Genomic DNA, 27,788 nt, shown 5'->3' on the forward strand with positions numbered 1-27,788 from the left:
GCAGTGCTCGGACACAGACCTGTTGCTAGTGCTGTTGAAATAGAATAAACTTACAGAGGCCCTCACAACAAATGCCTCTGTAGTCTTGAATAAGATACCGACCTCCACCAGGAGGTAGAAAAAAATGAACACTTGCTTCATTGCTTATTCAGCTAAGCACAAAATGTCGTCTACAGATATTTTCAGCTGGCAGGGTTGCTGTTAGCCCACAGCCTGCTGAGGAGTCTGAAATTTCAGTTCCACCAGGAACCTGACACCACCCAGGTAAGTCCTCGAGGTGTCTGAGCGTATCTGGAGTGGGGGCTGCGCTACCAGCCCAGGAACACGCCCATCCATTGTGAAGTAAGGTGTAGCCAGGGACACGCCCAGCAGTTGTGTGGAGGTGCCGACTGAAGGACCTGCCAGTAACCCACAGCACTAAGCTGCTGCTCCTTTTTCACAAAGCTCCCTTCTCTCCCTCCTTCCTCCCCATCACTGCACAAATTCGAGCTTTGATGATGCTTCCCATGAGATTGCTCAAGCCCCCTGCTCCTATTTCAACCTGCCCGTCACTGCAGAGGACCAGGTCATCTTTCACCCAGTAATGTAGCTCAGGGTTCTCACTTCACAATGCAACGTGATGCACATGACCTTGTTAAAAAGGTCAAAAGGGGAGGGAATTATTTTTTAAGATTTCCATCTTACAGACTAAGATAGCCAAGTTATTCCCTGCATTTCGCCTTTTGGATTCTTTGAGTCATCTCCTCTGTCAGGCCCAGCTTGTTCAGGTGTTTATAATGGACTGATTTTAACATTGATTTATACCAATGCAAATGACAATCACCTGAACTGATCACAGAAGGAAACTACCTCTTTCAGCCCATTTTCACACTGTAGGTCACATTCAAGATTCACACTGAGACATTTGGTTATCAGCCAACTCTCAGTTTCTGGGTGTCAGTTCTATAGATTCTGTCTCTGAATTCAGTCAGCGTTGTATTTCATAACAATTACTAGTATCAACTCCTGTTTTCTTAGAAAAATGAAAACCTTTCTGATGTCAGAACTCTGTAGTCCATAACAAAAATAAAGGGCAAATTGTAAAATTAAAGACCTTTTTCCCATTTTTCTGCACAAGTCATGCTGAACCAATGTTGAAAGCCAAGAGAAGCTCCAACTGGTGGCATGTATTTCAATGGAAGCTCAACCTGGTTCTTCCATAAAGATTCTTTAAAAGAAGTACACGACTGTGGAGATTCCTGGAAACCTGAAACAGCTTTCAGAAGTAAAAAGAAAATGGAGAGAAACTGAAAGAAATAATCCAAGAAATTTACAAACATGGATTCATTTATTTATATTTTTCAGTTTTCAGTGTTGCACTAAGTTCTACATCACATTAATGCAAAAGTGCTCTTACCTCTAAGATCTATGAATTAGCAAGTTTTATACACTTGAAAGTACCATTAGCTACATACAGCTTACCATCTTCTGTTTTTCTTTGAAATTAATGCCAGAAACATAACAAACATGCAAATGTAAGATTTCAGAGTACAGTTCTTCAGTTGGTTATGAACTCTACAGTTAGAGAATGTGCTCTGATAGTACTTTATCCTCAGCAGTGGCAATATACAGCAGCAAAAAGGATTATTCCTACGACATTTTGCAGGACTAAAGATTCTGTATCTTGGTTTAACATGGCAAAATTAACATGTTTTGACAGGGTCAAAAATACTTTGCTTTTATACTTGTGTCAATAAACACCAAGTGAAATAAAACAGCAAGTGGTTTCTTTGCAGAGAGGACCTTTGCCCCAGTACTACAGTGCTGGTTTGGCAGGGAGTGGGGAGACCATCTATTAACACTGCAACACTTCAGAAATGGAAGTCAGCATATTAAGTTCAGTGTAACACACAGGGATGGGGTAAGTGCCTCTACAGAATGACCCAGTGTATTGAAACTCCAAGTCTACTACAGGCATTGAATATTCTCTAGCTACAGAGAGCCCATGCTTCTAACACTGGCATTTCACTCTGCAAGACTAAGCATCTCTCCTTCCCAGCTTCTGCCATAAAAATTTCAAACATCACCTCTGTAAAATAAAATGATATACTTTAAAGTCCCAAGTGCATATTCCACATATTCCACACCATTGTGATATTTCTTTTAAGGTTAAGAAGTCCTAACATGGAGGATGAAATGATTAATGCTATGTGTTTAAAGTGTAGTAAGCAGTTGCAACGCAGCAAAGAGCACTGGCTGTGTTTCTGTTGGGTGGGATGCTAGAGCAGCTGAACAGAGTGGCCCCACGACAGGATGAGCCACATCAGTCCTTTCATACAAAGATAATTAATTTAAAAATTGCTTCTAGAAAAAATGGTTTCATTAAAATCAGACTTCAGCCTGAAGCATATCTACATTAAAAATACTGGCTGACACAGTCAGCATGGCTCAGTTGGGTACACGAAGTGCTGGTGCTAATCTCTCTCGCTCTAGAGCAATGGCCTCTAATCTTCACATACCCATAAGCAACAAATTACACAATAACATATTGTGAGCAGTACCATGCTCTTCTCTGGTTGGTATGTATTAATTTTGCCTTCTCTGGCAAGGTTACAAGGTACTCTGATAGGCATGGGTTGACAAACATTGCTCTAGAACTAATACTGTATGATCCATACAAAATATAAACATACAATACATCTAACATTTAACTTTTAGTTCCTGTGCAATTTAAGTTAAAACTTTTCTCATTAATGCATTTTAAAACGGTAAACCACACTAGAGAGACAGAATGTTATAAATTTCTTTAGAATGTTCAGGCTTTTACTTTTTATCTTGAAATTGCCTATGAACTTGTACTATAATAAAGACATGTTCCTCCTTCAATTACCATTAACTGAAGTTAGGGTACAGAATTTAAGTGCTTGAAGACAAGGTCAGCTGTCCCCAGGGTAGAGGAGCGAGCTACTAGTTGAAAGAGATGCTCCTTAATTACCAACAGGCTGCTAAAACGTGCCTAGAAGTTTTCCACAAAAGAATAAAATCTGTTTTTATAAATTAACTCTTTGGTCAATAATGGCATAATTTAATTGGCAAGCTTCCATAATGCAATCATTTCTTCTCAAAGAATTGAACTCATACTAGTTGTCACATAGCAATGTATTTTAGCTCCTGCTCGAGAACAATTTTCTAAGGACCCAGCTGTATAAATGATTTGAGGCTGTTTGACATAGGGGGAAAAAGTGGGACTTGGTTCTGAACTCAGCAGGAGTCAGCTGCTACTTACAGGCAAAAAGCCGACAGAATTTTAGAGTCTCTTGCTCTTGTGGAAGCAGCAGCTTCTCGCAGCTGCTGAGCTCCTTCACGTACTCAGAATATAGCTATTGGTTAAAAGAAAAAGGATAGTGGTGACCAACAGCAAAAATACAAGTTTTTCTATGGTGTGACAAACTGTGTATCCTACCATGCTAAGCACTCCTTGAAGAAAGTTTTTCTTCTTGCAAAACTAGAAGCAAGTTCCATAACAAAGTTTATTTTTTTAAATATTTCATTATTATTTTATTAATAAATATGTTAAAAACCTTTAGGTGTTATACTCACTACCCTATGTTGTATATACAAAAGCAGACATACAAAGACACAGGAGCCGATGTTGCTAAGGCAAAAAAGAACTAAAAGTGGCGTCTTGGATCACTGAGTCCAGACCCCAATACTAAAGGCACTGTGGTATTTAATCACTTTCACAAACACAGTAAGCTTCAACCCTAAAAAGCATTTAGGTTGCCCCTAATACCTCCCACTAAAAGATCACTATAGAACATAACAGCTCTAATCCTCAAAATTATTCTAATTTCCATCCTAAATTTATATCACAGCCAGTTAATTCTTTTGCAAACACTGCCTTTAATACGGGGAAAACCTGTCTTCTTCTCAGTTCTCACCCTGATATGGACATTTCCTGCGCATGTACGTGCACAGGCAGAGAGAGAGGGGTAACAATCATATTTATACTCCTTGGTATCCTATCAAAAAATAAGCTCACTGTATTGCCTATTCATCCTTCTTGAACATAAATGACCAAGACATTGTGTTATCTGTTTCAAGACTGCCAAAAAATAAAGACAACAATTGCCCTTCTCAGTTATATGGATGACCACTGCAATTGCTCTAAGAATCATAATTTTATATTTGTGTCTGCTAGTTCTAGAAAAGTGCAATGTGTAGAGGGTGTATTCAAGTTACAGCAATTTTATTTCCCTCCTTTTGAACAATATAAACCTAAAAAATAAGTTATTAAATTACACTGATTCCAGCACACCAGGTTCCACTGTCTTGTAGATTTTGCTCAGGAAGACTTCCACCTTATCATCACCCAAGTGACAGACGTCCAAGATGCAGACAACATGTTTGCCGTCTAGATCCATTGCTGCTTTTACAATTTCATCTAGAAGTTAAGAAAAGGTGTTTTAATATACATACAGTAAAAACATACACTGAATTGATACTGTTTTCCATGCAGTAATGTGTACACGTTCAAGCTTTTTTCAGTGAAAAACCTTACTCTGGGATTTTTCTTTTTTTTTTTTTTTTAGAATTTTGTTAGTAAATTCAATGACTAGAAACGACAGCATCAGAACTTAGATATGCAAAAGCTGAAATATGCAGTACTTAACCATTAATGATTCTCAGATTTCACAGTATTATTCAAGGAAAAGTAAAGATGGATTTAAATAAAATCAGGTCTGTCTATATAAACATGCAGAAAACCACAATGCTTCTATTGCATTTTGCAGTATGATACACATTAATAGTGTTCACCACATTTGCTGGAAGGTGCTAGTAATTAGAAGCATATTCTGAAGGAAAATAATTCAATAGTAGGCAAATAATTCAGTTTATAGGCATGTAGGTTGTGTTAAAGCAGCTGTTCAAAGTGACATCAGTGAAATGGATTGACAGATGGACAATTATTCCACTCTTATTTCAAAGCAGATCAAGCCAATAGTCTCATGCTCAGCCACACGTACTGACTATGTCAGTATAATTTTGCCTCAACTAATAACTGCAAATACTATCTAGGTCACTTAGGAGTTTGTGGTTTGGATATTAAAATACTATCTGCAGAGTATGAGAACAGCTCCAGTAAAAACTGCCTTGAAATTTCAGTATTAAATGTAGTTACTAAAGGTGGTCACACAGAATTTATGCATCTTTCACTGAAGACGTAAACAATGTCTGACCAACAGAGATTTCTATAGAAGATTAACTCTTGAAAGATAAAACAAGAAATGATAAACGAATAATGTCAGTAAAAGCCAGTCTCACTTGAAAGTGAAAACATCTCGTGACGCCTTCCATTGCTAGTGGCCTTCTGCTGACATCCAGAGATGCAACTCATATGAGACAGTAACATATCATTTTGAATGTCTTCCAGTTGAAATAAATAGGGATCTTCAGGACAAACCAGTGGAAGAAATGCAACATCTATTGCTACATCATGGTTTATACCTGTTGAAAAAAAATATTTAAATTAGCAGAAAAATTTATCTCCAGCTCATTAGCAACTTCATGCATCTTTTTTTTTTTTTTTTAAACAAACAAACTATTACAGGCCAAACACTGATTTTCATTGACTTGTTCTTTGTCCATTAATTAATAACTAATGCCTAAAAATACATTTTAATATATACATGTACAGGTATTTATACATGAGCACATTCAAATTGATATGATGCTTTAACACACTATGATTTAAGGCTAACAATGCTGTTAGCTCAGAAAATATTAAGCCAGCACTGGAAACCATCTCATACTCCTTTTTAACTTTATCACTTCTTCAGGGCAAAGAAATTCATTTTACAACCAGTGTATCTATGTAATATGAAGTGCAGTACTTGTGCTACTGTTGTCCTGAATTATTATATTGTAAGTCCCAGGATTCTAATGACTAAATATTCAAACACCTTCTCTGAAAATCTCCCTTAGCAAATAATGGAAACTTTCAAATTATGGGAACTTTAACATCAGCATCATTAAGCTAGACAATTTCCTTCTCCTTTTAATGGGAAACCAAAATCAAACAGATTAATAGCTCACAGTAATGCTAACAAACAGATAGACATCAATTTGCATATACATATTTTAACAAATAAAGATCAATCAATTGACACTTTGTGCTAACCAGAAGCAGCAGAGAGCAGTTATGAGTATGGCTAAAATACAGCCCTGAAATTTTCTATCATGGAAGAAAGGGTCTTTAGGAGCATCACTGCTCAAAAAACAACTCAATGAGAATAAAGCTCAAAAGAAGTATTTACAGTATTCTTAAAGGGAAAAGGACAACTATCTTGTTTCTGATAAATACCTCTCCAGCAGGAAAGTCAGCTGTCAAGTGCAATTGAATAATTTACCCAATTATGTCAGACTGGTTGAACTGGTAAACAGAACCTCTAATTGTAATAATCAATAGCTTAAGTACTACACATATTCTTCAAATGATACACATAAGGCTATCAAAAAAAATTGCAATTATATAAAAAATACTAGAAATTGATAATTTCATTTCAAGGTATTTTTAATAAGAATTACAGCTTTCAGGTAAAAAAAAAAATCCTAAATCATGAGTTCAACAGAAATCTAAAACTTCAATTATTTTTTTAAACTTCAAGAAATAATCAGAATCAAGTGACAGAGGAATCCATTCAGTTTCTGACAAACCTTCAAGCCATTCATAAGTTAATGCAGCAAAGAACAACAATCTTATACTGCTCTTGCTTAGGCTTTTTTAGAAGCCGAGCTACCAAATACTTACCCAGAACTGTCACTTCGTAATACCCAAGGCCACTAGCACTTTTAAACTCATTGATATTTTTATCTGTTCTGGTTTCTTTTGGCTGGTGCACTGCTGCATAAAGGTTGTACTGTTGCATAAGTAAGTCTTTGTGCACATAATCAAATTTACGTGGGATGCTTTCTGGGAAAATTGTGCTGTGGTGCAGGTATTTCATTAACTTGTCCTTCACTTGTGCCCACAGGTCACTCTGCCATGAATCACGAGTTCTTCCCATCTCTTCAGTTTCAGGTACATCACTCATTCCTTCTTGGTCTATTATAAACACAGAAAATATTCAGTTGCTTATATGCTCATGGAATCGTATCACTTCTCTGCTAGATAAAAAATATTTTCATTAGAACATTTCAATTATGGAGACATGGCAGAATGTTCAAAACTTACAACACAATGAATTAAATGGATTGGAACGTGATTAAACTGGTAACCTCAGAGGTTAGACTTGTGCTAAAAAGACTTATTTCACCACACGAAGAGACTCATCATGGCTTATTTTTGGAGGGCATGTAACTTGTTTAATGAACAGCCAGAAACGACAAAAACAAGTTTAAAATGGGCACAGTGAAGGTAAACTTTTTCATCCCTTGCACAATAACTATATGCTTACATTGAGGACTATGCTACATTTAAAATTTCCTGCTATACAGTCAATGATGGCTCCATTCTTTCCTATTACATGTAACTTGAGGATTGTTAAAGGTAAAAGCTTATATAGCCATCACCTCCCATTTTGAAGGGAAGTGTTAAATTCCACCTTTTGAGCTTATCAGAAAGCTCATTTCAAAATATTCCCAGTATAGCCCTGTAGCTCCTCCATGTCCTGTGAAACAACTTATCAAGTAGCCTTCTGAACAGGGTATATTATTCACCCCAACATTTCTCTACAAACATGCTTTTTGACTTCTTTTTAGTGTCATTAATTGCTATGATGTTAAAAAATGGAAGAAAGCAGAATGTATGCACACAAACTTCATACAACACATGCAAGAACATTCAACAAGGGAAATGAGAGTCTTGCTGCATTGAGTTAAGACAACAAAGGACAGTGAATTTAAAGAAAACTGACACTAATACTGGAATTAAAAGTGTGCTCTGGATTGCATAAAGCAGCCTATAGTATTTTTCTCACAGAACTGGAATTCACCATAAAAGGTAAAGGGGCACATGACAGAGGCTACACGAAGAAATGTTTCTTCTCATCATTTTACTTGGAGAATTACAGTATTCTCTACAAGTGTGACGACTTAATACTATACCTTAGGCAAATAAAGTACAAAAAAAGTTTCATAATCTAAACCCCCTTTCTCTTTCTAAAACTTCCATCATTACTTTACTTTCTCCCTCAATATATGATTGGTGCTGTAACTGTATGTCCTACTTGTACAATCCTTATTAACTCAGCATAAACAGACCTGTAATCAGGACAGCACAGTGGGAACAGCCACCACTGGTTATTTAAACAAGATGCTAAAACCTTTTAAAAATCTGACCGTGTTTTAGAAGAAAAATACAGCGTCTGAACTCCTCTAGGTACAGAGAGCCTCTTGGCTTTCTTCTCTAAACCAATCAAAAAATATAAAAATGGCTATGGTGAACATTTAAACACGATTCCCACAAAAAGCAATTGAGATGAACCCTATTTTGAGTTCAGTTAGCAGGAGGATTTTTTTTAAATTCACTGTATAATTCCAGTGTACAGTAGCTGTTTTTTTCTTGTAAAATTTTAGAAGTTAATTTGATCATCAGCTTACACTGTTACTATAAAGTTTGTTTCTTGCAAACACTTTTGTTAGTAAATCTGAGTCAGTGCACATTTCATTATCTTACAGCACTAGTTGCAACCTTTTACTCCTCCTTTGTACCTCCTGCAAAAAACAGTATCTGGAGTAAATGAAATTCCACTGAGTGAACCTTGTCCCATATATGTGCATATGTTTAGTAGCTACATTTACTAACATATTCATATAATTATTGTATACTTACATTAGATGAGAGACTGATTAATTTATTTTGGACTACACTCAAAATATCAGCCAACTGAAGTTAAATGGGGTTTCACATGCAGTGAGGAAATACCAGTGTAAATTATATTTTAATTTAAGAATAAAAGTATCTAAATAGATCTGTATTACAGCTATAAATATCTAAATATAAGTATCTAATGCAAGATTTTTTAACTACAGTTAAGAAATGAGACATCTATTTCATTTTACATCTTCACATCCTTTTTTTTTTTGAAAACCAACCTTTTAAACCAACCCATTGAAACTGCATACATGCATTCATTTTATGAGATCTACCCAACAGCTCACCAATACTAGAGAGCGCAACAGCACAGCACAATAAACTCTACAGCTACCAGAAATGCCTGTAAAAATACTATCAGGTGAGAACACTCAATTTCATTTCTCATTTTAAAAAGCAACAAGAAACTTGAGCGAAGACTTAAGCGAAGACTTACAACCAATAAAGTAATTAATTATCAAACTTGCTTACTTTTCTTACTTTTGAAGAACAGATCTCTACATAGTAACTGAGGCTGCTCTTTCTCTGGAATAAAACTTCACTTTAAACAATTATCTGTACAAATTTTTCTCCAATTTGAAAGTTTCCTCATTTCAGTCTCTTTAATGTATTAAAGATTTGGGAAAATTTACTGTAATTTCTATTGCTTTAAAGCAGCATAATGGAGTAGGTCATCATCACCAGGCTACAGAGATAACCTATTGTGGTCATTACTAAATTAAGATGAACTGCTGCCTTGCAAAATTGAAAGGATGGACATCATTATACATAATATAGCTATACACAGAAGTAAATTGGCAGATGTTAATGTTGGGAGAGATGCTAGTAGTAGATGAACTTTTAGAGAAAATTACATGACTCAGGGTATATTCAGTCAGCTTTAAAAATGGGAAAACATGTCAAAACGTTTTCATGAAATTAAAAGCAGACCAAGTTGCACATAAGGCAAATTAAGCTTCTTTCTTCATCCAAAAACAGATATCAAGAATTGCATGGAATATGAGTTTATTTTTCAATCACAAAGGAAGAAAGAAAAAATTAGTAATATTAACTTGGAAAAATCCCTAAACCAAACATCATTCTTATCACTGATTTGTATGTTTCATCCATTTCCTCCTCACATCTTGTATTTGTCTTTTTAATTAAATACTCACATAGCTTTGGGGCTACCTTCCCAGAGAGGGACAATTTTATCACATGTAGATGACAATAGCAAGAAAACTGCCAACAGAAAATATATGGTCTTATGCTAGTAAGCACTTCACGAAACTAACTTAAAACTTGCATAAAGCAACACAGAATTTATTCCCCCATACTGGGAAACAGCCCCAGACTGTCCTTCCAGCCATCCTTTAGAACACATCAGGGACATGACGGAGCAGAATGACATTAACAATACCTTACAACAGTGGCTCCCCAGAGATTGATGCAACCAGATGTAAGGAACAGGTGTCTTTACAAACAAGGGTTATAAGGCTTGGTTGCCTATTTTTGGATCTGAAGAGAAGAAGTAGACTTAAACCTCCTAAGGTTATGTAGCAACTATTTGCAACGTACCTGTGCAGCACTGTAAACTGTCTGATAGAGCTTGTCCATTTTTATCTTGCATGGAATCTTCATGTTGAAATTCATCCAAACTATAAAAAGAAAGTTATAGCATATATATATTTAAAACCTATTTAACCTCAAACACTGAGCAGAAGAAGTTCAAAGCTTGACAGATTTCTAGTGATAAATGATACAAGCTCAAATGAGTGGGTACTAGTACCTGGTTTCATCACACAAGACTTGTAACCTAGCAGCTTAACATAACAAGACCTGCTACGCTCAGTAAATCGGTTTTGAAGAGCTCAGGACAAGAACTGCCGTAGTTCTTTGCCTTATGAAGTAGATAGAAAAAGCATTTTACACTCAAAAAACAGTGTTTGTTGCCCTCTACTGGGCTCCTGCTGGAAATAGCATGTGAGACACTAAAAGCTGAACATCACAGATGGCCAACAGGTTTACAACCTGATTCTGAAAAAACGTTTGCACAGCATGCCGCTGCACTTTCATATCGGCACCCTTTAGCAGTCAAAAACAAAGCACGAGTGGAGCCACGTTATCATTCCAGAATCCAAAATGATAGAGAAATTACAAATATATATTTTCGTTAGGATATACTACCCTGTTTTAACAATTGGTTCAATCACGTAAACTAGATTTTTGTTATACTTTCATTTTTAAACATGAAATTTTGAATTAACAGAAAGCAGCTATTCTCTAACAATCTCGAATTACCTAGGATATTACGCAGGATAAAAATGTAACAGATACTTTGCAGCCACAACATGGTAAAATAAGCTCTAGGCCCATTTATTCCTTTCTTCTTTGCTCCATTCCTTGTTATAAACTCACCATAATGTCTGAACAGACTTAGGAAAAAAACGATCTTGATTATCTTGCATCACAAATAACTGAGACATAGGCAAGACTTTGTTAAGGTATCATTAAAACTCCAGACTACCAAAGCAGTTACTAATAAAATTTTGTAACTGCAAATACATAGATAGTGAAAAGGGAATCAAAGATGAACATGCTGTTTAGCGGGACATTCTGTTTTTCAGTTATAAGGATTTACAGGTTTTTTTTTTTCAATTTTTCCCATGTCAGACAGGCTCTATCTTGAAAATTTCATGTCAGTGTTTCATAAAAACCAGAAAATATCTAAAATCTAGTGAAAAGATAAAAGGAAATACGTTGTGGTTTTTTGAGTATGAAATGCCCTGTCATCATGGTGTGGGCTAAGTACTGGAGTGACCACCTTGTAATCTCCAACTCTAAGCACAAAGGAGTTCTCATTTAAGCAGCACAAACTGCAACTGAGGTTTCAGCCACCTAATTTTGTAAACAAAAAAAGCTGCCACTTGGAGAACCTTAAAACAGCATGACCGTACTTGTCTCCTACCAACCACCCAAGCTTCTCAGCAGAGTTGTGTTGAAAATGTTAGTAAATGAAAATTCGTATCTGTTTCTACGTGACTTTGTAGTCCAAAGTATTTTTCAAATTTTGAAGTCCAGGGCAACCTCAGAAAAATGCATGCAAGATGTCAGATCTAAATTTATCCGGTAGTATTTTTATGTATTCTGTGAAAGGTAGCAGGAAAGTGTCTCTTTCTAAAATGATAATTGAGTAATTACACTGTGCTTCCTATGGTATTATTTCTAGATGAAAGAATGTTTTCATGAAAATAGTATCTTGTGAAGAATTCCTTTTACAAGAACCATCATGGAAAGTAATTATTGTGTATGCATAACAATAAATTAAACATTGACATACCAGCTATATTATCATGTTTTCAAGCCATTAGAAGACATTTTCAAAAGTATTAACAAAAGTAGTCTAATTAGAAATTAATGCCCACAAAACTAATTCTCACTTTTGAGACTCGGACTTCTCAACAAGAGACCTGAAAATCTAGAATGATGTTGGGAAAGGCTTGCTCAAAAATCACCATGTCAAGTTAGATATATCCCAACTTCCCCCTTCATTAAAGCAGAGGATTAAACCAAGTCATACTGCTGACAAGTTGATGTTATGGAGATGGTTTATTTTCTTTAAAAATTCTCTAGTTTTAGAGGTGAATAGGCTCTCATTTAGACCTAGCAGAGCCTCTGAAAAATATGAGAATAACTTGCCACAATTTTTCCCCACTTCTTTCACAGATCTGTAGCTGGGGCGATTTCTCCTACCTGCCTGACATGTTATTCTTACAGGACTGCTTTGTGCTGGATGTGCATACACTGTAACTTGAGCTAGGTTTGTAAGAGAAACCTACCTGTCTATACACACAGTTGATATGTTTCTTTGCCAGCCAGTACGCCTGCAAGCCACCTGATCTAACCCAAACCCTTCCATTTCCTGCAATATGCCATGGCTATTGTACACCAGAACAGCCACATTCCTGTTTTGCCCATGCCAGCTTTATGAGAACTTGTGCCACGTGAATTTGCTATGCCCAGCCTGCATTCTGCAGACTCCCCTTTCCACATATGCCCACTTGTAAAAAAGCCTTTATTCAGTATTTCTGGATGCAATGGTATTCAGCTTTTCAGTCATTTTACTTTAAAGTATTGTCAATGAAAAAAACATTAATCAAAATAGATGGCAGATGAATACTTTCAGAAAACATTGGGAAAATAAGCATGTCTTGTGCTTCACACCTGTTTCCTAAGCACTGGGACTAACTGTGATAAATAAAATTAAGAAAAAATAGTTACAACTTGTAGCTATGCTCAAATGATGTGAGGAATTGAAGTGCCTCAAAACAACAAAACACCCCACTCACTGACATGTAACTGGTAAAAGCCTTATATTATAGGCTGGTTTGAAATCAACTTAACTGTCATGACACTACTACGGTATATGCACCTACCACAGCAGTAACAGAGAAACCAAACAGTCTTCTGCAACAATTTGACAAGTTTACAGAAACTGAGTGTTGGTATGTACCAATTTCTCTCTGAAAAATTCCTACTGATGTGAAAAAGGGGTCTGATGGAAGTGTCAAATTCTGGGAAACTTTCAGTTATGCAAACCTCAAGCTGTATTTCCCTCTATAATGGAATCTCCATCCCTTAGCTCTCATCAGAGGGGAGGGAAAAAGGAGAAAAGGGTTTAAGTTACATAAACATTTAGAAGTGACACTGCAAGAATAGAAGCATACAAACAAGTTACTTTGAAGTAGTGTAGAGTGTGAGCAGGTAGTGTACCAGCAACTCTATGGTAACTGCTGTGCTAAACTTACAAATACTAAAACACTAAGAGAACTACTGGGTTTTTTTCACTTCCACATAAAAATAAGCCTTTCTGAAATTCCTAATCTTTCCCCATACACAATAAACTATCAATTAAACTGCTCAGGGGTATACTGAATGTTTAAAAGCACATTTATGTCAAATGTCTCTACTAGCAAGGATATAAATATCAACAATAATATTAAATTAACCAGTTTCTTCTTACCTTGTTCTTTCTGAAACCCTTAATAATCAGATGAATAAGTTACCTCAAATGGAGGTACTGAGGTTGTCAATAAAGAGCCTTAAAATAAGCTTTTACTGTTTAAAACCAAGAAAACTTAAAAATGCAACCACATGCTGAAAAACTGCACAAAATATTCTATCAGACTATTTTGCACTGAGTATGTACTTCAAAATATATTTCTACTGTTGTTATTTCATCAACTTAAAGATTTCAGTGAGAGCTGACATTCTGTTACTTCTAAGAAACAGGACAGAAAACAATGCAATTTTAAGGTATGTCAGGCTATTTTTCTTCATATGTTTCTTTTGCAATTTGGAGAATTCAGCACAACTTCATAGTTAATTACAGAAACACACAAGTTACCTTTTAATTATATAGAGTGAACCAGCTTTCCATAATCCAACACACACTTTCTCCTCCTTTAGTTGGGGTTCTAGCACTAATGGCATAGAGTGGACACACACAGGTAGCGAGGAGAGTAGCAGATTGAGAAAAGCAGAGACAAAGTAAACATGCCTTAACTTTTTGCTTCACTTTCAAGAAACGGGGAGAAAAACATTCTTCCCACCCTCCACCCCCAAGAAAAAAAAAGAACATTTCTCAGCAAGTAAAAGAAAATAGGATTCCTCACATTCCAAAAAAATTCCTGATTTTCCTATGGATTTGTGCCACAAGTCCCTGCAAACTCCTGCACCACCTGCAGAGATGTGACCTTAAAGCCAGGCGTCACGTTTTTAATGAACAGGCTGCAGAGCCAGGCAACATTTTTCCCTTAGAAAATGCAGTATCTGCCAAGAGGACCAGAAGAAACAATGAAGACATGGAGGGTTAAGAGAGACTCATTTATTCCACAGAAAAAGTTTTGGCAAATGTTTTTCAAGAAAACAGGCATGCTTATAGGGCAGTAATACTTGCAGAATGGTCAACAACTTATGACCAACTACATCATTACTATTGTTGCTATATCCCTAGCACCATGATTCTTTGTTTTAGAGGGAAAGGAAGAGGTGCGAAAAGTAAAAAAACGTGGCAACTGAGGGGTATATGTACTGATGACACAAGTCCAAAGCACCGCTGCCGAAAAACCCAAACATCTGAAGTGACTGACACTAAAGAGTTCAGATGCTCAAACTATCCTAGCTGTGTTTGGAAGAAATGACAAGAACTTATGGCCCTTAAAACACAATGCATGAAGGAAAGTAGCTTTTTATCCCAGACTAGAAAATAACAACACTCATTCAATTTTCTTAATAACTTCCCATGTGTAGTTATTTCATTAAGTTCCAGACTTCTCAGGGCTGTGGATTTGAAATTCCTATCTGGATTTTAAAAAAATATCCTTTTCCGGATCCAAACTGAGCTTAATAAAGACTGAGTGTTGGGTAGGAAAAGGAGCCAAGTGGCTTCTCAGGGGTAACTATACTTACACCCCTGTAGCATCAAGGATGATGTATAGCTCAGTCACTGCTACAAAATCCACTAGTGCTATTACAATGTTCACTCTGCTGGCTAATTAAGCATCCCTCCCTCCTACCTTTGACTTTTCTAGTTAAGCTGTAATCTCTCTGAAACAAAAACTACATATACTACTCTGCTTACCAAGACGGACCCCTGTTACTATATACTCCCTAAGTAGCACTAGTAGCAATATAAATATATGTTTAATACCACACTCAAAATGATATTTCAGAATAAAATAATCCAATTAACTAGAAACAGTGAAGAGGAAGTGAATACAAAATATTAAACTCTACCCTAATCTGTTCTTTCATTTCACTTCCAATCCTGACCTGTAAAAGTTTCACTTCAAATATCTTTGTTTCATCATTGCAATTCTTTAACATAATCAACTTCACATGACTTACCCAAATTTTCTTCTTGCAGACCGTGTGTAATAGAGGCAAGGTGTTGCAGGAGTAACAGATGCTCTTCCCCTTAAAGTAGGAAATTCACCATTATTTTATAGTATTTATTTAACTGGAAACACAAAGTGAAGAAAATGCATGTTTTTCTTTAAGCAGAACTAACTTAAGACACTCAAATTATGGAATTTTTTTATGGAACTGAAATCCACTAACAAGTTTGCTGTAACACCGCCACGACAGAACTTCTATTCACCAGGGTTTTCTTGGTCTTAAGTTTTCATTCAGTCTTAATTATACTTAATCTCATTTTCCATTAAATTATTCCAAATACCCACCCCTCTTCCCACACTATGACTTTTGGATGTGAAAAGTTGAGAAGAAAAACAAGCCCTTTACAGCACAGGAAATCCACTACAAATAAAAAAGTGCCTGGCTAGATTTTTGTAACATTAAATCTGTCAAAGTATATGCCAGGCTTTTAATACTCAGTATGGGTACATGTGATTTTGCACAAACATTGCAACAAAGGGCAGTCTTATACAAGCAGACATTTTACTCTTGAATCTAATACAGTTTTATCAGACAAATTAATCTTATTCCATTTCCTTATATCAGACTGATACCCTTTGTCTATGTCTGACTAGATGCAATACAATTTAATGAAATCCCATCACAAGCAGAGCCATAGTACTACAAGTTATTTCGAGCCTTTAGGTTAGTGCATGACCACCATCTCCTTGCCTTTCTGACAGCAAATTACAGCTACAGGCAGTACATTCCATTAATCAGAAAGAAAAAAAATAAAGTATGTTCGAAATTAAGGAACAGGTATACCAGATCCCAATTGTGCAATTCCAGTGAACAAATCTTATTTCCTCACCACTGTAAGTGTTGCTGGTTCCACTGCTATGTCACTAAACTATATATGGTTCCAGTATCAACTATTTTTATTTCAAATCTGTGAGATTAACCACAAAAGTAGAATAAATATTAATCAGAAGAGAGCACTGCAAAGCAGGCACCTGCTTTAATCAGTCCTTCATTAGCCTGAACAGTATAATTGTTATCACCTGATGACAGGAAAATTACCTAACTACTTTTTAAAGATCAAACTATATATGCTTTTAAAGCTTTCTTATATATTTTTATGGCCTTGTCTCTGAACTAATTTCTGTAAACACTTTTTAGAAGATCCAGTACGTATTTATGAAGAGAGCTTACTGTTCTGCATCTGTATTTAACCTGCGCGGTATCTTTCTCTTGACTGAACTCTTTTTTGACTGTAGAGCTTGGTGCTGTTGTTGTTCCCCAGGAGTGCAGTGTGGCCCCAGAGAAGACTTAATTTCGTTTGTTTGAAGGTTGGTGTTTTTCCCCTTGTGAACACAGTCTTGTTTGGACATAGCAGCACTTTCAAGAGACTGAGAAGTATCTTTCTGCAACAGTTAATGGTTTAAGAGTTTCAAAGCAAAGCTATTAGTTCCAACTCAAAAATCTGCAAGCTTTAAAGGAACAATTTACCCCACCTTCTGAAAGTCACATTGTATCTAGAAGAAATTAGCTTCTAATCATATTAATAAGATAAATTCCGTCTAGAAAGTGACAGTGAGCATACTGCAGTAGCTGTCTCTCCTGCATTCTGATTATCATTATGTTATCCAGTCAAACTCGTAACTTCTCAACAGTTACCTAGTTATACAGAGGACTGCCACAACACTTTCTGAAAAGCACTGAATCATCACTTTTTAAAAAGTTTTAAATTATGATTTTCAAAAATTTTGCTCTCAAAATAGCAAATGAAATTAATCAAAAGACAGTGTAACTAGGTTCTGAACTCAAATGCAAAATTCTCCATTCTAATTATAATCATAGCTGCTTAAGTGCTATAGCATTAATTCTCAAACACTGTACCTGACCAAGTTCTGCTCCCGAGGTTTCTTCAGCTGCATTGCTAGAGCTGATGTATCTTATGGCACTAATTATTCCCTGGACAGCAATGCGCTTGTGTTCTCTGTAGTGCAAGTCTTCAATCTCTTTCTCCATTTCACCTATGGCTTTCAAAACCGATTTAACTGCAAAAAGAAATTTCCAGAAACAATTTTTAAAGAAATACAACTTCAAAATATCTGAATGCAAGGCTCAGAAGTAGGAATTTGTTACTAAATATTCAATTGATTTAAAATTATATTTTTGAAGAATTTTATATCTTTTTGCTGTTCACATCACATGGAAAAAATTTAAACAATAAACCTTATTAGCTCACAAGCATCTTTTAGCATGTGTTATCAGACACTACATTTTCTGTTTCAGGTGAAATTTCTAATTCCCTGTATTCTTCAGTATAACCGTCTCAATTCTGATTTAGCAGAATACTCAGAGTAAAACTTCTGGGCAGATCTGTAGCTCATGTAAACTGCTGCACTTCACTGCAGCTAATGGTGCCATGATACTTTCTGTAAGATGAGGATCTAGTCTATGATACATTTAGTCATGAAAGGGAGTTTTTCTTGCACCTGTGTAATCGCTAACAGTAACTGTGTTGCTTTTTAACTGATGCTTTCAATGCTTGGACTAAGACTGAACTGAAAAAGGCTACAAATCTCAGATACTTGATGGTAGGATACCTTTATTGTTTTTACAATACTTCAAAAAGTTATTTGGAGGTCGTGGAAAAGGATAATAGCCACCAATGACAGTTTTCTTCATTTGATCAGCTTCACTTTGTGTTTTAGTCCACTGAATGAAGTTTTTCACTTTGGTATCCTTGGTGTATGGCTGGCCCTTGTGCCACCCTTTTCAAACAAAAATAAATGGGTATTAAAACCAAAGCAAGTTACTATTACTCATTCTCATCTTGAAACTATCCTGAACAGTATGTCAGAAAAACAAATTAAGAAAAACTGGACTACAGAATACAAAAGACATCTTTCCACTACTCAACAGTGTTTTATGAAATGAGTCTCTTGAATTCCTTGACTAACACATTTGAAACTGAAAGTTAGACAAATGTAAAGTAACAGAAAGAAATAAAACAACTAGCAAAAACGCTACTAGAATACTTTCTTGCAGGAGCATACAAAACAGTAAAATGATCAGAAATTGGTTTATTAGCAGGAAAAAACAGATAAATCATCTTCACAGGGTTCAGCAAAGATTGCTACCGACGGGTAATTTGCAAGGTATGTATTCATTGCTGGCTGCTTTAAAACCAAGATAGGGACTAAGGACCAGTTTTGTCAAACAAGTTGTAATCTGACCAGTCTATGTCTAACCTCTGAACTGAAAGAGATCTTATCCAATGGTTTGCAATCTCCAGCTGTAGTTCTCATTTAGAACCCAAAAAGACATAGAATGAACTAAACCTAGGGTGGGGAAAAGCTTAAGTATTTAATTAGAAAATTAAGCACAAAAATACACTGTAGGAAAGCAAAGAAAAAAACCAACCTCTCAAACCCTTCATTCAGGAGTAAATGAAATAATCAGAAATCTATTAACAAAAAAACCAGCTTGCTTTGCTAGTCCAGTTAAGCACAAAACACCCTACACCTAGCTGGTCAGGAAAGACCATGTGTATAGAACTATGTTCAGGTACTTTTTTAGCACATACTTTTTCTCTATTTCTACTTGTTGGCAGCAAGATTTGGACTGGGTGACTGATACATTAGGAACACTGAATAAATGATCTGGATAAATAAACACAGGAAAGATACACCTATTGCATCTTACACTCCCTTGCAATTAGGCCCATACATCACTCGCCTGCAACGCTACTGTAATCTGCTTGCTGATTCAAGAGCAAAGATACTATAAAGAGCTGTGCCAGGTCCTGCCTGCGACATGCTGAGGGGTGGTATCTAGTGCACAGTACCACAGCACCACAGAGAGCACTGCAACTGCAGGCCCAGGTATTCAAACTATCTAGAAGGACTGTTCCTTCAGTGCAGTCCAGCACCACATCCCTTCCTAGACTACATGGCCTGCATAAGGCCCTGCACATTTGGAAAGATGAAACATAACAGCTCTTCAGATATTTAGTGAAAAAGAGTAGCTAAGATAAATATAGGACAATCACACTTTTTTTTTTTTGGTAATAAGGAAATTTGTAAGCCAGAAAAGCTGGAAGTGATTTTTAACATTTTTAAGGAAGTGGTAATCTGTATTGCTACACTATCAAAGGATTAAAACAGCCTGAAAGAATTAGTGAATTAGTAAACATGTAACTTAACCTAATAATACTTGAATACTTTTCACGAGATACACCATTAATGCCTCACAAGAACGCAATTTGCCTTTTTCTTTTTGCAATGGTATTTCATTATTAAGTCAAAGACACTTCTGAGAGAGAAACTAATACTATGCACTGATTACTTTGTTGTAAAATGAAAATACTCTTTCCAAAGAAATAAGATGAGAACTACATAAAACTAAAATTAGTTTAAGTTACCTGTAATGAATATTTGACTTTCATTCGAAGTTGTAAGGTAAATCGTGCTGGAAGGACTCTCAGTGAGGTCCCTTACCACTCTCATCTGTGTACACACCAAGTATGTCACTGGAGAAAAAGAAAAACAAACCTTCAGTTTTCTTCCTGCTATGTCACTGATTTTAAAATGTCAAGACTGACACATAAGGGATTAATTTTATTAAGCACTCTAAACAAGACATTTTAGTTCTTGACCCTACAAATGTTTCAGTAGCTGTCGAGCCTCTGTTATAAATTACAATGTGGAGATATAATTAATTTTTCAATTTAATAACTGTGCAAGGAAATTTCAGTATATATATTAGGACTAAAATGAGATACTTTACCAAGGATATCAGTGAAATAAACAGTAAAAATATGAATATTAGATGGCTGTGTTTCTTCAGGATAATCACAGAATCACAGCATATCAGGTTGGAAGGGACCTCAAGGATCATCTGGTCCAACCTTAATAAGCATAAAATCATGAAAAGCACAAGAAATCATAACAATCCACTACAAAGCTTCCAAATAGAGTACAAACTCACTGTTCCATTAATATCTCAGTTAAACACTGGAATGTCATTCTTTGCCATTTCCCCAGAACGCTCAAGAACAATGCAGTCACAATCTTAACAGGATTGTGCAGCTGGTCCTGCATCATATGATATAAAAAATGCACATGACCCCTATCAGTATTAATCTAAGGACGAGTGCTTGGAGGCAAAGAGAAAGAAGGCAAGAAGAAATATTTAAAATCCTTAATTAAGGATTCCCCAGTTTGAAATTTATCATTCTTAGCTCACATGCAATAACTAACAGAGTAAGAAATTTGACCAGCTGTCTTTATTTGACTCTGATGCAAGAGATGTTGCCCCAGGTGCTTTACTTAAGTTTCTGTTTGAAATTAATGAGATCAGATGATCAGGCCCAGCTGCCCATTTATATGTTCAGACTAACTGGCAGGTTGCAATATGATAAGGGTTTCAAATACTTAAAACTGATTTTTTTATTTTAAAATTTTAGTTTCTGATCAGCTATTTTCTGTCTCAGGAGACAAACCATGGCAATTTTTTATTCAGTGGCAATTATACTCAGAATTTAAAATTAGAAACCAACTAGGAAAAACACTATAATAAGTATTATAGAGATGAATACTTGGGTGAATATGCTCAAACACATCTGGCTGAGAAGTTGCAAATAATTCCAGTATAAATGGTTGGTTTGAGGTCCCATCAATGGCATGTGCCCAGCGATAGAGCCAGAAGTCCTCACCATGTTCTATATAAACAAATAGTAAGAAAAACATATAAGCATTTATTCAGAAAGTTTAAAATTGTTTGATAAATTCTGGAAGTCATATTTATAGAAAGACCTCTCTTTCTTGATCGTTCAGCCCTTCCTACAAACGTCACAAGACCAATAACATCACAGGAATGATTGTTTGGCAAGTTATCCAGTTCTGACCTAAAATCAAAACACAACAAAAATATGGGTGTTTGTTAATAACAACACATAAAGCTTTCTCAGAAACTTATCAAAAAACATTTCCAATTAACATGCAGTGTAATGCAGCAAAATTTAAATTGCAGCTTGACAATCAACAAAATTTTATTTTACCTTGTGATAAACCGATATTTAACTTCGGGTAATCCCCACTCTGGCTTAACCATTTCTTCTGGAATAATACTTATTTTAGTAGGAGGGTCTCGAACATTAAGGCTGATTTCTGACAAAGAAAAAAAAGAGTCAGTAACATTTAAGGCATGAATACAAATTTTAAAAAAGCTTGAAAAATACAAAAAACCCAGGGTAAAGTTTCTTAAATGAAATATTCCAATTTTATCTCACTGCTTGTGCAACCATTAATCAATTCTGACTTTATGTTTTCATCAAAATAAAGTAAGGGATTCAGGTACAGCATCCAACAATGCAATTTTATTATCTGAGCAATGTTAAAACTTTCCAGTTCCCTACATGAATCAATTAGACCCGTCCAGCAAGATATTTTAAAAGCCAGCAACAGAAACTAATGCTACAATACTGATTAGATACGGAGTACTTCTTACACTAGCCTCATTCTCAAATGTCACTAAGATCTAAACTGACTTGCAGACAATGAAGTAAAACAGAAGACAGTCTAGCAGATAAGAACTTCCACATCTGATACCAGTTCAGGTAGTTATTAATATGATAGAAATACACCACAGCAGGAAACAAAAGGTCTTCCCATATCTATTCTATAGCACCTGAAAATTTTAATTTATTAAGCAGACTGTTTAACAAACATGGTAAAGCACTGGGGGAAGTGAGGGGTTCTGCAACCGGATAAAAGATACAGGAGGAATGGCTTTAGTATCTAGAATACACAAGGTGGAACTCTATTGTCTCTCTCATAAGACGACAAATCTTGCTGGTATGAAAACCACAGATTCTGATGAAGTTTCTGCAAGATGTTTGGGTACGGAATTATTCAAATAATGCACCCAGAGAATTAATTAGGTATAAATAATGTATACAATTGTTTATATAATTCTGTCCAGCCCCTAGCAGTGCTACATTAGGAAGGTGTTAGGCAATCAGACTCTCTACTTCAGACTTTTCTTTTGGCTGCTGCTTTTAAAAAATGTATCTGGATGACAACTGTGGTTTTACATATAGTGTTTTAGGAAAGTACCTCAGAGAAAATTCCTGAAAAGAAAGTTTTCCAATGCATCAAAACTATTTATTGACGGTTTCGTCATTTTGAGATTAGATGAGAGTCACATATTCAACTCAGGATTGCACCCCACGATGATGCAGAAGCTAAGGTCAGCCCAGGCTATTTGGAACAGCAGTTTTCGTCAGTACCACGTAAATTCAGTGATCTGTGAAATGCACACAGTGCCTAGCAGTGCAAGTCTAGGTGTTGCTACTAACTATTTAAGCTTCAGAGGTTTTAGGTTCTGAAACAGCACCTCTCAGTAGGTGCAGCTGCAAAAACGCTGCAACTGCAAAGAGAAGCAAGCAGTGCAGACCTCGCTTCTCAGCAACCTAGGAATAGGCCAGAAGCATACTAGCTTGCAAGAACTGTAATTTGGAAAGCCCTTCCCCTTGCTGCCTTGTTAACCCTCCAGATATATTTTACAACATTTACAGGTGAATGGTTGTAAGGAAACACTGGGAAGTTGGGATCTCATGAAATTACAAATTGGAAATACATGATGAAAAAAGTAGCTTGAGTAATTCACTGTAACTGATTCCTTTAGCTAGCTGAAGAATTTTAGGGGCACTCAAAAGCTGAAATATCACCCCATATTGGGCAAATACAGAGATATTTATATTAACAGAGTAGTTAGTGAGGCATTATATTTCACTCCATCTGAACAATAACAAAAAAAGCACCAGGAGTTGCATAAAATCGATTTTATAACTGCTCTAGAAATTTTAATGGATATTCTGTTCTCTTTACACTATCTTCTTAGAGGATATATGGACAGAAGATCCACCAATGCATGGTATTATGTGCTTTTTAAGCTCATATTAAGACAAAATTCTGAGCTTTTTGATGAGAAAAGAAATAAGATACTGTACAGACATTGATATGAACCAAAGATTAGTAATTTCTACAGGTAATCCATGGTCTGAAAATACACCATGGCACTTTACTATAGACTGACTTTGAATTCTTCCATTACACATCTATTACCATTTACAGCCCATTAGCCTAATTTCCATTTTGATCTCTTTGTTAACATTTCTACCCCAATAAGGCTTGCAGAAATCGGTATTGTGTGAATGAAGCCATTAAAATGAAGTGATATTTGCCCATAGAGAAAGTCACCTCAGAAGGCATATTTTACTCTGTCCTTTTCCTGAAGAAAGGTTTTGTGGCAATGTAACTTTTCAAGGCTGGCCTGTAATCATCATTAGCTTCCCTCACAAACTTCCATTTCTGGCTAAATATTTTGCTCTCCTGTCAACTCATCACAAACACTTCAGACGTTAATATCAGATTTTAAGGCAAAGATACATTAGGCAGAGAATACCCTGATTCTGGCAGCGAAGATATTATTTTTGTGCACTGTTTCAACCTCATTAGGAGGCTGCCATCGTTAATAACTTATACATACACCATCCGTCACTAGCACACATACTTTTGCTTGTTTCAAGGAAGTTATCTGGATTTTCTGCATGTTGGCTGTCACTTTGTTCTGAGCATACAAGTGCAAAAGGGGAAAGAACTCATGTTCAGCAAAGTAGAAGAAAAAAAAAAAGCTGCCCAAATCCAGTTTGAAAGGCTATTAATGTTACATTGCAGCACTTGTACTTCGGTAGCACAGCTCCTCTGAGTATGTGTCACACTCAACAACTGCAAGGAAGAAAATACTTCCTCATAGCCAAGGAATATGCACGCCCACGGTGCTGCTGTTTCAGCACAGACAGCAGTCATCGATGCAACTTTTTATGCAGTGGAGCTCTGCAGATAGTCTGGGCCTTAACCACATACACTAAAATCTAGTCAGATGAGGTGACAATGTGCTTCAGTGACCTGGAACAAAGCGTGAGCAGTGCACAAACAATATCTGCATTATTACTCAGGAAGTAAATTCAGATTAAAATTCAGTACCAGGGGCCTGTCTTTATGACCCCAATACCTGAAATCAGATTTTTATTTATTTCTTTTTTTAAATAAAGGTTTTAATGAATTGTGGCAATAAACTTTGTAGACATAATCCAAATACGAACAGGGAACAATAAGAACCTGGATGCTAAGACACCTGTCAGAGCTAATGTTTAAGGATATATAACTTATCAATTAGTCTCATCAACGGTTCACTTTATTTTCTTTCTGTGAAGAGCTACCTTTTTACAGCTGTATTTCATTGAATCAAAACAGGTTTCTGCAATACTTAACCAATTGTAGCAAATCTCTTCATCTGTGAATCCCCTGGGGTTGGCTGTGTTTTATATGGGTAACTGGTTTTGATAGCATACTGTTCAAGAAGAAGTACTGTGCCAACCTTCATACTGTTATACCATTCAGGACATAATGAATTCCACAAAACCATTGACATCATGCCTGAACTATCAGCAACTTCAAAGTAAGCCTAAAAGAAAACAGAGACAAAAGAGACAAAATACATTCACCTTTTATTTATCATCATTCTGGTATGTATCTATTTTGCATCAGCTACTCAACTCGTGAACAATTTCACTGATGATTACAAACAGTATGTTCGAAAATTTGTACTGAATACTAGAAGAAATGCTTGATTTCCACAAAAGAATTCTGCCACAACTACCCCAGCCCAAAGTCTTATCTTTCCAGTGCTCAGTAATGGTAGGTGATGCCAGTTTCACTCTAAGGTTTAAGATTAAGTCTTTATCTCAACCCATGGATTCTTCCTTGCCTTTGCTCTTCCAATTCTCTTCCCCAGTACCTGGGGGTAGGGAAGACCAACAACCAGCAGGTGAGTGCTTAGTTGCTGGCTGGGACCAACCCACCACACCTCCTATCTCCCTTTCCAAGAGGCCCTATACAAAAATATCACAAGTAAAACATATTAGGAAAATCATCAAGAATTTTAAAGTCAAGCAATCTGGAAGTCACTGGGTGAGAGAATTAGGAGATACAGGAGATACAAATTGTTAAAATGTTTGTCTTTTTTGTTGTTTTTTTTTGACAAGACAGACTATTTCTAACTTCCGCAACGCAGAGACCAGAAACATTTAGGCTGTTAAGTTACTAACAACTCCAAATATTTTTTTTCTTCACAAAAAGCTCAACTGAACTATAGTAACTGAAACACATCCACCAAAGTTTGTACAATCGCTAAATTCACCATTTCCCACTCTAAGAGCTCAGCATTTTTGCAAAGGTAGCATTTTTAATATATAGTAGCTACAACATAAAACTTAACTTCATGTGCTTACTATATGGGAATAAGATTGCCAAGTATCCTACAGGTATTCGAGCATTAACCTATTTATGTATCCTTCTTTACCTGATAAGGCATATCCAGCTTTTTCTCTGGTTTCCCGTAGTACCTTAGTCTAGATTTGTAAAGGACTCTCACAAGAAGTGGATGGAAGTGAATTCTGCTTCTCCAGGTCATTTCCAACTGACCAAGAGAAGTCAGCTTGGAGACTAAGGAAAAAAAAAAAAGTAAAAAAGACCAAAGGTAAGGACTAAAAAAAAGGAGACAGTACAAAGACCAAAAAAGAGCATTCATGACTGAACATTTAAGTTTTCAGGAGTTAAGTCCACAGAGCAGGATGTCACATGTGTTCTCTTAATGTTTCTAGCATCTGAGCTATCTGCACACATCATCTCTTTGTTTTTTATGTTTTTTTTTTAATTGAAAGCCTGATGACCCATTTAAAATGGCACAGAAGTGCTGTCAAATGAACAGAAGAGCTACTACAAACGACACTGTCGTGAGCCTACCAGGGCATCGCACTTGTGCCGAAGTTCCACTTAAGCCTTCCTCCTCACCAGGCTTCGTGGACTGGCCCGTGGCCCCCAGCACTGACCACCTTTTGGGAGGCCGCTTCCAGGTGTGACCCCCCCTAGTCCCACACACCAGCCAAGAGGCTACCGCTGGTTTTGACACCTGTGAAGGCTGGGTGCAAGCACCACGGCCGCGCATTTTCAGTCAACCTTTCGTGAGGTTTAAAAAAAACCTCTCCAAGTAACAAGAACAGATAAACCGCGATACGCACGGCGCCTTCGTACCGGTGCCTACGGCAACCGGAGGGTCGCTCCGGAGCGGGGAGCTCGGCCCAGCGGCACAAGCGACACGCGGGCCCCTCCGGGCCAGGCCTCCGCGGGCCGCCTCCCACCTGCATCCCCTCCCTCTCCAGCCGCCTCCTCCCCTCTTACCGTCGACGTCCACCTGCGCCTGGGCCTTGTCCGCCACCCACATGTCCCCGTAGGGATCCTCGTTGTTCCACAGCGGCAGGTAGCACTTCTTCTCGCCGCGGAGGGGCGGCGGGCGGCGGCGGGGCAAGGGGGGCGCGTCGGCCCCACGGCCCCCGACCCTCTCCAGCTCCTCCAGGCAGAGGAACCCGTAGTTGAGGCGCTTCTCGTCGTACAGGTAGGAGCAGCGCGTGAGGCGCAGGCGCGCGCCGGCCCGCAGGTGCGCGCGCTGCACCAGGCCGCTGAGGCGCGGAGCCAGGTAACAGCGCTCCTGGCGCGCGCCGTCCGCCAGCGTCACGTCGTACCAGTACTGAGGCGTGGCGGCGGGCGGCGGCGGCCCCTCCGCCAGGTACCGCTCCACCGCCACCACCGTCACCGGCGGCGGCTCCGCGGGGGCCACGCTCAGCTGCGAGGAGCCCCGCACTTCCTCAAAGACCCTCTGCAGCCAGCAGGCCCCGCCGCTCGCCGCCGCCCCCCGCCGCTGCCGCTCCTCGGCGGGATGGGCGCTCCCGCCGCGTTCCGGGGTAGGGTCCTGCATGACAGCTTCCTCACGGCCCCTCCCCCGGGGGCGCGGGAAGACGGGGCCCAGGGCCGTCGCTGCGGAGGGGGAGGGCGGCGGGAGACGGCGGGCGCGGCCTCCTGCTGTCACGGGCTGAGCCACGGCGCCGCCGCCATGGCGCGCGGGG

The 27,788-nt window shown here is 37.6% G+C and overlaps 1 protein-coding gene across 1 annotated transcript; it reads right to left on the reverse strand.

The window, feature by feature from the left end:
- Positions 1-1,308: 1,308 nt before the first annotated feature.
- On the reverse strand, positions 1,309-27,788 carry RADX (RPA1 related single stranded DNA binding protein, X-linked). Its single transcript, XM_074915271.1, has 15 exons — positions 27,067-27,788; positions 26,189-26,331; positions 25,099-25,291; positions 21,822-21,930; positions 21,577-21,668; positions 21,360-21,482; positions 20,184-20,291; positions 18,364-18,531; positions 17,651-17,811; positions 16,964-17,175; positions 15,743-15,811; positions 10,412-10,491; positions 6,791-7,084; positions 5,305-5,487; positions 1,309-4,423 (listed from the first exon to the last, which is right to left on the reverse strand). The coding sequence occupies exons 1-15, from the start codon at positions 27,638-27,640 to the stop codon at positions 4,278-4,280; spliced, it is 2,655 nt and encodes an 884-aa protein (XP_074771372.1). The 5' UTR covers positions 27,641-27,788; the 3' UTR covers positions 1,309-4,277.

Source organism: Athene noctua, chromosome 11 (assembly GCF_965140245.1).
Source record: "Athene noctua chromosome 11, bAthNoc1.hap1.1, whole genome shotgun sequence".
Taxonomy (NCBI): domain Eukaryota; kingdom Metazoa; phylum Chordata; class Aves; order Strigiformes; family Strigidae; genus Athene; species Athene noctua.